The sequence below is a fragment of the Apus apus genome, chromosome 3, assembly GCF_020740795.1.
Source record: "Apus apus isolate bApuApu2 chromosome 3, bApuApu2.pri.cur, whole genome shotgun sequence".
Classification (NCBI taxonomy): Eukaryota; Metazoa; Chordata; class Aves; order Apodiformes; family Apodidae; genus Apus; species Apus apus.
In genome coordinates this window covers 113,515,979-113,527,172 of record NC_067284.1, presented here as the reverse complement: position 1 = coordinate 113,527,172, position 11,194 = coordinate 113,515,979, and the positions used below count along the sequence as shown (strand labels likewise).

At 44.5% G+C, this 11,194-nt stretch overlaps 1 protein-coding gene across 1 annotated transcript in view; it reads right to left on the bottom strand.

The window, feature by feature from the left end:
* Positions 1–5,281: 5,281 nt before the first annotated feature.
* Positions 5,282–11,194, bottom strand: part of LOC127382923 (uncharacterized) — a 28,861-nt gene continuing 22,948 nt past the window's right edge. The window contains exons 7-10 of the mRNA XM_051615075.1: positions 9,301–9,407; positions 8,499–8,618; positions 6,927–7,059; positions 5,282–6,478 (exon numbers count right to left, since the gene is read on the bottom strand). Coding sequence (XP_051471035.1) covers positions 6,423–6,478; positions 6,927–7,059; positions 8,499–8,618; positions 9,301–9,407 — 416 coding nt within the window. The 3' untranslated portion in view covers positions 5,282–6,422. The remainder of the gene's footprint in view (positions 6,479–6,926; positions 7,060–8,498; positions 8,619–9,300; positions 9,408–11,194) is intronic.

Here is an 11,194-nt window from a genome sequence, read left to right as displayed (position 1 = left end):
GTCAGGTGAGCTGATTTGACCAACCCCACAAAGGCTGGTGAAAGTGACAGGAACATCAAGCAAGTCTCCTGTCCAGTTCCTTCTTTGCCAGGGAATAAACAGTGCCATGCAGGACATGTTGGAGCTCTTCCATCCCAAATGGAAGGCTCTTGACTATGAGGGCAGTAACAAGCTACCTCTGTAATTTTTTTCTGTAACTTCACCCCATGCTACTCTGCATTATAAAATTTAAAAGGAAAAGTGACCTTGCTTCTCAGACTTGGTTATTTTCCACACTGAACAATTATTTTTAAATTAAAAACAAACAACAAAAAAAGAAAGGTTTTTTTCAGCATCCCAGAGAAACAAATGTCTTTACATAGATACTGCAATATGTAACACCAGATCCCTTCAACAGAATTTAGAAAAATCAATAGAACTGGTACAGAAAATGTGAAAAATATCTGGGCTGAGAGCATGGATTGGCTTTTTGCTTCCTTAAAAAGGTAAGAATGTACTCAGTAAAAGCAAAGCATTAACATATGAATGAGGGAGGGAAAAACCTAAAATAAATTAGTCAGGAGGGAAACTTTCCTGTTGGTGACTCATACAGTGAAATCCTAGATATCCTCAGTCAGCAGTAATGAATTTCACCAGCCTTTCCCTCCAAAATGGATTCTGTTAGAAGATAACAAGCTAATCCAGAGATTCAGGGCTATCTTGTAAAAGAGATAAGAAAGTAATAGGAATGTATCATGATTAATTTTGTGGTTATTTGTGGTAATCAGCATCACTTTGAGATTCCTAATGTAACATTCCAAGCTTCTGTACTTTTTGTTCTAGCTGATTTCTGTTAACAATGATCCTTTACCAGCAACAGTCATTTTAACCCCATTCCAAACCTTTTAACTTGTACCAGATGGATCAGAAAGTCAGGGTTAGAAAAGCAGCTAAAATATGACAGCATGACATAAAACTTGTATTAGCACAAAACTGTGTTTCTGGGTTACTTGCTGGATGGTCAGGCTTCCTGAATATCAAGCACTGAATAAAAATTCTTGCATTCATTTAGAGAATCAAAATCTGCTCAACTAAAAAGGGCCCTGGTTCACTGGTATCAGCCTTCATTCAGCTGGAGAGCCATGAAAACATCTCAAGAATTACACAGAGCATTTTCCTCCAGCTAAAATGGTACTTTTCAAGGTCAGATATCTCAGTACTTTCACATGACTGAAAGTGAGTGCTGGAAATGGGACATGTCCTGCACTTACTGGTAGTCTTCCCCTCCCAGCTCTCTACCAGCCCTTGCCTCTCCATGAACCTTGGCAGGGTGAAGAGAAGGAGCCTGAGGACCTAAACACCCCCAGCTCAGGGAAGAAGGAGGAATTACCTTCTGGTAATTGTTATTTCTGTACACATTAGCTCTTTGAGTGGGTTTGCAGCGTGGGACGTCAGCAGAGGTTTCCAGGAGGAACGTAGTGACAGGCAGCTGATGGGGCCAGAAGTGCTTCATCAAGTCTCTGCAACTTACAGCACTCGCCACCACCACCAAAGGAAAACAGAACATGGACACAGACATCCAAGTTTGACAGAAACAGAAGTTCACCAAGTTTAAAGTAGTCCCTCAAAGGGTCAGTGGAAGGGTCAGTTTTTTGTTATGGTGGCTTTTTCCTAAGAAAGCAGAGGAGTTTGTTTGTGGCACCAATGCACTTACAGCGTCCTCTCAGTACAGGAGGATGTTCCCTTTGCAGATGGGAACATCTGCAGAGCTGAGGATCAGTGGTGGCACACGCTGTAGAATGAACTTCCCTTAAAAATCCCCCTGAGTCTGGTTCAGTATGATCACAGAAGAAGGACAAGATTTCCTAGATCCGATCTTTGTGGCCAATGACTTAAAAACCCTCCCTCCTCACTAGGAGCCAGTTATCTTCGGAGCACGTTCAGTGTCCTGGAGTAGGCCTGTGTTGTTGGCATAGCAAATAAATTATCTTCTGCCAAGCAATTAGCCATGTCTCACTGATATCAGCTCATGCAGACAAGTCAGCTGTGCCACTGATCTGCAGATTGGGTGGAAACTTGATAATTACAGATAATTACAACGATCAATTACAGATAATTATAGAACAGCAGGCCAAATTCCTCTCTGCAGTTGCCCCACTTAACCCTGATGGTGTCACACCACAGTCTGAGCATGAAGCACAGCTTCAGGCCCTGCATCTGCAGAGTTGCAGCCTGCCTATGAGTAAGCACAGCTTTGTAGGTCAGGAGTTCATCAATTAGAGCATCAACCACATCTTAATGCCTGAAATATTCACGGACCCATCACTTCACGATATGGCCCTATTATTAGGGATATAGCCAATCTTCCACCTTCAGAAGGCTTCCCACAAGAAGGAGCATCATTACAAAAATAGAGCAGACTGAGTTTAAGAGAAAGTTGAAACTTAAAGCAGTGTATTTCATAATTTGCAGCTGCTGCTGTAACAATTCATTGCTTGCTGCTAACCAGATCGTAGATGTTTTCCCAGCCACACTTCATCCTACCTCCCACACCATGGCTGCACCAAGGCTTGATTTCCAGCCACTGGGCCATCTACAGGCACAGGGAGAGCTTTTGGCTCTTCCCAAGGCACATGCCATTCAAGCAACTAATAAATTGCTTGGAGAAAAGGCAGGGAGAGCCAGCTGGATCTGGCCCATGAACTGGGTTGATGAATGACCAAAGAGAGGCTACTCTGCCCTTCTAAGGGATAAGTAATATGGAGAATAGAAACATTCAGCTATAGCACAAGCAATGCTACAACCTGTTGGGAAGGATATTGAATCTCCTGTCTGAGGGCTTATGCTACTCTCCAGCTAGTAAAGATCAGTGCCTGGGAGAATAAGCATAGCGAGCACATTCATTTAACTCCCAGTTCCAGGAGCTGCACAGGAGGCTGATGATTTGCACAGAATGAGTAATTGTCATAGAAAGGAAGGGGAGACATGTCTTAAAAGCATAGAAACCAGTGGGTAGCCTGAACACGCAGAGGAATATCCTGAGGGGCTCAAAGGTCTGCTTTTCAAAGGCATCCACCCTCTGCAGAGACTGTTTGTTAAGCTGAGGGATGGATTTCCAGCCTCTAAGGACTAGGAAGAGAGACTGGACATTAAGGGCAGCTGCCAGGAGCTTTGCATTTTGGCTGGGTGGGGTTTTTAAACTCAGCCCATTCACTGAGGAACCAGACCCCCAGCACCTTTTCCAATTCCTAGGAGCCCATGCAACAGGAGTGCTGGGGGATGTGACACAGCCACTGCCAACCACAGCCACATCAACCAATGTACCCTTCCTGACCACCCACAGCAGTGGTGCCCCTACAGCAGATGAATCACACAAACAGCTCATTGCCACCAAAGAGACATTTGCAATTATTTAGGAAAGCCTACAATCAGCAGTATTTGGTTGTCAGAGTGCATTTTCTTTGCCTACATTAGAATGTGGTATTAAATCACATTAAGAGTGTCCAAAGAAGGGCAACGAAGCTGATGAAGGGTTTGGAGCACGTGTCTTATGAGGAGAGGCTGAGAGAGCTGGGGTTGTTGAGCCTGGAGGAAAGGAGGCTGAGGGGAGACCTCCTCTACTCTCTACAACTGCCTGAAAGGAGGTTGTAGAGGTTCGTCCAATGAAGTTAAGTGACAGGACAAGAGGTTATTGCCTCAAGTTTCACCACAGGAGGTTTAGATTGAATCTTAGGAAGAATTTCTTCACTGAAAGGGTTGTCAGGCATTGGGACAGGCTGCCCAGGGCAGTGGTGGAGCCACCATCCCTCGAGCTATTTAAAAGTTATATAAGATGTAGTACTGAGGGATATGGTTTAGTTAAGAACTTGGCAGTGTTAGGTTGATGGTTTGATGGGTGATCTTTAAGGTCTTTTCCATCCAAGGTTGTTCTGTGATTCTGTATATAAGGTGCTGCTGTAAACTACTGAACCCATCTGTATTACAGTGATGACCTCCCATCTGTGAAACAGTGGAGCCAGGAGAAAAATACTGCTCTCCTGATACCACTGATGTCAGTAACAGTGGTACTGATGAATTTGACAAAAAACCGGGCAATGTAATTTCTTGCTGCTTGTCATCAGCCCCACAGTCAACTTGTCATTGTTAAAGATCTTGATTGTTCTTGTATCTCAGCAACAAAATATCATGAGGATTTCCTAAACATAAGGGGGTTCAGATGAAGGGAATCTCTTGAAAACATTTATAGCACTGCAAAAAGGCTAGAAAATGAACTGGTTTTAGCCAAAAAAACACATGCTATTACCCACACACATACCAATTAATTAAATAAAACTCATGAGTGCTGTGCTTTGGGCAGAAGTTTTGATATTTTTTTAAATTATAAAAACAATCAACATTTGAAATACATGTTGAAATAAAACATAATTACACAGACATCAAAATGTTTGCAAGCAGATATAGAGAAAAAAGCAGGAGAAATCTGGAGTCTACCAAGCTGGTAAGAGCTTCTTATTTATCTTTTTTTTCTTTTTTCTTTTTTTTTTTTAAGACAGAGGTCATCTTCAACACTAACCAAAGACCTTGGGCAACATCCTGGCCCCAATCAGGTCAATGAATGTTTTCCATTGGCTTCAGAGATAGCAGAACTTACTACCCACATACTCATTAGCACAGCTAATTCCTTGAACTTGCTGTACTTGTTTCTCCAGTGAGGCCATGTGTGTTCTTGTTATGCATCTGATCCAAACCAGTTACTCTCCAGATAAAAGCCCTTTGGTCTCTTCAGTCCATTCATAACCTGCCCATATTTCCCCAGGCACAGACACCAAGATGTGCAGGTTTTAGGCAGCGGGCTACTAAGTGGCATCAGTTAAGATTATCCCTCACCTGTCTCTTGGAAACTGCTGTGCTACATTTCAGGGCACGCTGTAGAGGTAGCCACCCCAAAAATCACAGCACAAGAGAAGGACCCTTTGACACACAACAGCTAACCTCCAAACACAAATGCACTGCTGCAGTTAATTGCTCCTCTGAAGGGTAACAGCTGCTCTGAACTATGCAACAGCTGAGGGCTCCAGGTGGAAGTGCTGAGCTGCAGGTAAGGCTCAGAGCAGCCAGCACCAGCAGCAGGGTGGCTGAGATGGCAGAAGCACAGAGCTCCTCTCTGGCTCAGCAGTGCACACAGGAGCTCTGCTGTAAAGCCATTAACAACCCTGGTTACTCCATGTGCAAGGAGCTTCACAGCATCAGCCCCACGCCACCAAACATGCACGAGGGAGGTCACCTTCCCATACTATCTCCGAAGGCACAAGTTTAAATGCAGATGGAGACTTAAGAATCACTATCTCATCCTCCCAGGCAGCACTTCTCAGATGGGTCAGGTGGAGGCACAGTCTCAGGACCATCTAGGAAACACTCACAGCTACCACCAGAGCTGCAGCTCCTCTAGGGATAAAGTGCTTCAGGTTTGAGTGGTGTCAGCTCAGAGTTACTTATAAACACATTCCCTCCTCCATGCTGTAAGCCCTCTGACAAGAAATACACACATTTCAAGAAATACACAGTCTTCAATAAATACTAAAACAACATTTAAAAACACTTTGTTCACAAATTGAGTTTATATTAGAATACTGAAGTAACAAAATGATGAAAACTTCCCAAGATCAGATTAAGAAAAAATATTTCAAAGTCATTTCAGTCTACAGTAAGTACAAATGCAACATGCTTTTGACATACAGCCTTTAAACTTCACCTCATCAGGAAATCTGAGGAGAAAAAGGTTTAGACCATGTTTCCAGATAGGTTTAAAACCTCCTTTAAAAATTTTCCCCTGTGGAATAAGCTAGCCTGATAAGGGGTGAAAATTATGTCAAGGTATCAGGCAAAAGTCTGGCTGCAGCGGCTCAATAAGGATTTAAAAGATGTAGGAGGTTTGAGAATGACCCACATTATTCTCCCTTTGCCTCTGCAGAGTGCTTCCTTCTGTACATTAGTGTGTCAAGCATCACCTCTGCAGAAAGGCCAGAGACCAGATGAGCTGGTGGATCCTCCATGGCACTGAAGTACAATCCCGGTCAGGTATGTCCTGACCATTTCTACAATGGCATGTAACATGACAAGTTGACAAACACCATGACAGGGAAAAACTGAAAGGACTTAATGCAACCAGTCAGAACCCATTCAGCAGCTTTGAATTGAGGGCAGCAGCCTGGCATGAACAGCCACTCATTTGTCTTCCATCAGTTCCAGTGCCACCTCCTGTGCTCAGCACACTCATTCTCTCACACTCATGCTCTGGCTCCTCTTCTGTTCCTCTTGCTGGGAGATCTCCCAGAGCCTCTCTTTACTTTGAGCTCAGCATGGCATCACAGAAAGCAGAATCCTTGCAGCTCATGGGCAGGCCTGCCCCACTGGGTTGTCACTCTGGCAGCTGCACGGCTCCCTCAAGTCTCTTTCTCCATTTTCTTCCTCTTCTTCCTCTCCTTCTTCCCAGGGACACCTGCCATACAAACAGGGGCCAGTGCACAAGCCTTCCATGTGCAATCATGTCCCCGGGAACTGCTGGCTTTTCACCTGAAGAAGGGTATTTTTGGGTTCCTAAATGTATTTTACAAGGGTCACCTACTTAGAAGGGTGACCTGAAGTCATGGGGAGGGCTCTGAATGTTTTTGGTGGGCCCTGACTCACACATACATTTGCTTCCATTTCACATCTCAAAGCACTGTGCAAAAACTCCTCCCACCAAACACACTGGCAGTGTTGCTCATTAACTCTGGCACAACAGGTATTTGCCACAGAAAGAAACATTCAACAGAGCCTCTCTAAGAATTAACACATTGAGCTAAAGGACAAGTATTTTAAGTGTAAAAACGCATTTGTGAACACTCCTCAGATTAGGGATTATTCTGAAACTAAAATTAATCAGATGCACAAAAGCAGCCACTTACCATTACTGGGTGGTGCATTATTAGCAATATCCAAGGATTTTCTGAAGGAAGCACAAACTGCACCACTGCTGTATTCTGTAGATATCAAGGCCCTTGGGTCTTCTTCCATTCTTCTTTCCAAACCTTGCTGGGGCTTAATTGAAACAATATGCTTCACTAAACATACATGAGTAAAACGAAGCATATGCAAGTACAAAATATAAGAGAAAATGTCTTTATTGGAGGGAATGAAGGTATTTAAAGAACCTGCAGGAAAGTTAGTTTTTAAATGGTTAGAATATTCTGGCATGTTACCTACCTGCCTCCTGTTTGTTTTAGAAGGGATTAAAATATTGAAAATGCCTTTCATTTCCATCTTTCCCCCTTTTTTCTTCATGAATAGAACAGACTGAAGACTAAGATGTGCCCAGTGACTGCTAAATGACCACAGAAATACTGAAGGTCCCACAGGGAGTGTGATGAGCACCTTTGATGTCTGGCTTCATAAGTAATTTCTTTTTTGTATGTCCATCCCGAAAGGACAACCTTGCATAGCAGCAGACACTGGTATGTGGGGCTGAGTTGCAGCACAAAATTCTTCTGGCTTATCCTAAATGTGCCAGAAGAAACGACGTGGTCCTGAGGAGCCTGAGCAGCACTACTGAGATTACTCATGAAGGTACCTGCAAAGCTAAAGCAACTAATAGGATGTGCAAGAGGGAGGGTGGCCTGGCAGCACTCCAGGGGCTCATGGGCTGCCCCCTAATGACCATGTGAGTTGTGGTCAGTGAGTTAGGTAAAAGCTTTTCCCTTAAAAATGGGAGCATCAGGAAGGAGTCCAGGGAGCAAAATTGCCCCAAGGATCAGGAGAGACCACAGTGGGTGTGAGGGGAAGACAAGTGACACTACACAGCTGTACAAGTCCAGAGCAACATATTCAGTGGCACATGAATAAAAACTAATGAAGACATTTTGGGGGGTCCCCCTCCTATTTCTCATCTCACTGACCAGCAAGGACATCACAGCCAAGGGCTGATCCAAAACCTAGTCAACACTCTGTTCCTTTGTACTTCCCATCCCAAATGAACTGACATTTTCCACAACCTTTCTCTGTTGCCATTCTCTGAGACATTTTCTTCTCAATAAGCTTTTCACTGACATAACACTGGTCTCACTTTATCTTCACTGGCTTTTGGGAACCACCTTTGCATTACTGTTAATATCCCCAGGTGGCCTTCCACTACAGATAAAAACACAGCCCTGTTCTACACTAAACTCAAGAGTGCATTTGCCTGAGAAAGCATTCTTTATTAATTTTTTTTCCATGATTAGGACCATCTGCTCCTCTCTGCATTGCAAGTTCAAACTGTTTTGTAGGTATGTTAGGGAATTCTGTGTTACAAAACCCCACTGGTCCCTGTGCTCAGCCTGCTTTTACGGGAGGGCAGGGAGAAAAGAGAAAAGAAGAGAAGAGGAAGCCAAAAAAAGGGAAAGGAAGAGAAATCCCCCTTGGGTCACATCATCCTAATGGAGAAGACATCCCCCTCTGCTCTTAGAAAACCAGATGCTGCTCTGGGAATACAAAATACTCACATGCCTCAGCCCAGCTCCACCCCTTGCTTCCTTCACTTCAATTTTCTTCTTCTTCCGCTGTGTTTTACTTTCGAGTCCAGGAAGGCAGGGATGAATGCCTGCTCTGCCTTCTGGCAAATCCTGAAAGCATCAGAGATTTTATAAGGGGAGGCCTGGGAGACGCTGATTCATGTGTTTTTCAGGAAAACTGATGACCTCCAGGAGTGTGTGCTGACATTGTCCAAGCAGGGTGTCTCTCTGGACAAGGTGCACGCCTCAGCTGAAGACAGCTGTTTGCAAATAGCTCAGCACGCTCTTCCCACTGCTGCCAAAGAGGGACATTTCCCTGGGCTTCCAGAAAGCATTTCAACAGCAAGTCTTCTGCTTCTACCTCTCCACCCAAGCTACGACTGTATCGCTACGGGCCCAGTTGCTGGGGAGGGTGTGAAGGCTGGTGTCAGCTGTGGACTCCACACCTCTTGTAAAGCCCAGGTATTCAGGAAGGTCAGCAGCAGAGGGTAGGGTGGCAAACGCCCCACGTGTGCTGCTCAGGACAGCAATGCCATCAAAATGATAAACTCCCTGAACCAGCCAACCAACCAAACAGACCTCTCCAACCCATCTCACATGTCCTGCAAGCTGTGTCCCCCTATTCCAGCTATCTCAGGTCAGGGAAGTGACCATCCCAAGTGCCATCTCCCAGCGTGAGAAAGTCCCCACGACTGCAGGAACCAGGCTCTAGGGTTGGACTGGACACTTCAGCCTGGCTGAGACTGTCCCCAGTGAAGTAGGTCTCCCTTGGTCATCAGTGCTGCTGCCTCACCTTGCCCTTCTTGTCCCCTGTCTGATGCTCCTCATCCCCTGTCCAGTTTCCCCACTCTTCCACGGGAGCCTTCCAGTCAGAATCTGGGTCAATCGTTGAAGGGTCATCTATTGGTACAAGCATATGAATGAGTGATGTTCAAATCTGGGCCACTTCCCAGGCTCACACTGGTAACACAACTGCTGCAAAGAGTTTCTGTCATCTTCCCACTTGCCGATGGGATGGCTGGGTGTGCAGGTGCTCACATGCATGTTTTTAACAAGTATACATTGACTGCTAATTCACAGGTAATGACTGCACTCTTCAGGACAGGAGGAAAACTAAAGAAGGGCAGCAATACACATAGAGGAACAAAAGCCCTTCCAGCCTGAGCTTCGATAAAACCAGCTTTACAAAACTAACAGCACAGTTTGTCAAACATTTTCTTTTGATTTCACGGAGGCATATCCAGAAACACTGGCAGAGATGACAGGCTCTTCCACTCACTGCAACACATCACCCTCAGGGCAATTATGTGCATGGAAGAGGAATATTAGCAAGGGATTTGTGCATTTTTTAATGCTCTCATTGACTTTACTTTCCTATAAAAAACACTACCAAATGCATTCTTTACTTCTCCTTCCATTTTCTTTTCTTGAATGGAAGCCAGAAGGGCACCGACACAGCACAGATTTCTAAAGCTCCCTAACAACTCCCTAACAAATGCACAACAGGTAACACCTTCCCTGCATGGATTCTGATAATTTCACAGGGACTAGGCAGAAAGCTTCTGAAAATCTTTTAGGTTTCTGTATCTGCCAGCATCTGGGACCTTTGAAAATCTGGCCACAAGCCCTCAGCTGCCTCTCCACAAATCACTGGGAAATGATCCTCAGGCAAGAAAGCAAAACAGACTGATCTCATTTTTTTTTGCCCAAACTAAATGAGGTGCAAAAGAGCAGATAAATCAGTGTAAGATGTTGAAAGGACTACTTGATTATTTTTTAATGGTTTTAATGTAACAGTCTAAAGGCTTATCCTAACAGGGAGAAAGACTTTCAAAACACAACATATAATAATAGCTCTTTAGCTGATCACATCTCTTAAAATGAAAACAAATATAAAAACATCCCAGGCTGGATGGAAAAACTTCTAGTTGAAGCAGGGCCAAAACCAAAAGCATGCTGGGGATGATAAAAGAAAATGGTTTCCAAAAAGTTGCTCTGTCCAGTTTGCTGCCAAATGTTATGAACATGATTATAAACATTGCTCAAGTTTCTCAGTTTAAAATCCATGCTCTATGCACAGACAGTATTTCTCCTCCTTCTTCAGAAGGGACAGGAACAAATATTTTCTAATGTGTTTCCCCCAAAATTCCAGTCTAAGTGTTTTAGGCAAATGAATGCATCTAGATTAGAGAGCTGCACAATAAACATGAATGACTTAGACATCTGAAGAAGAATTTGTGTAAGCTGTAGCATGGGATACCACCACCAAAAAGCTTCTGCTGCTTCTCCCCAGTTTGGTTACCCGAGGGTCTGGCTCACAAACCCTGGAGGATTTAGCTGTTGTGGTTGAAGGCAACACCAACCAGCACCCCCCACCCTGTATCTATGCCAAAAAGTACATCAGGGTGAGGACACAGCAAGTCCCAGCTCCACAGCCCATCCGTGCACGCTCTGCCTCTGCCCTAAAATACCACAAGTGTGCCATGGCAGCAAAAATACAGGCAAAACCATGGTGTTACTGCTAGAGAGGAGGAAATCCTGGCAACCAGGAGGTGCACGGCATGACGCAGGGACTGGTGGAATGGCACCAAGACTTCAGGAATGACAGTCTCTCCTGAGCTGTACGGCAGCAACTCTGCCAATAGATGCTCTTGTGGGTGTGCAAGCAAAACATACTGTCACTTCAG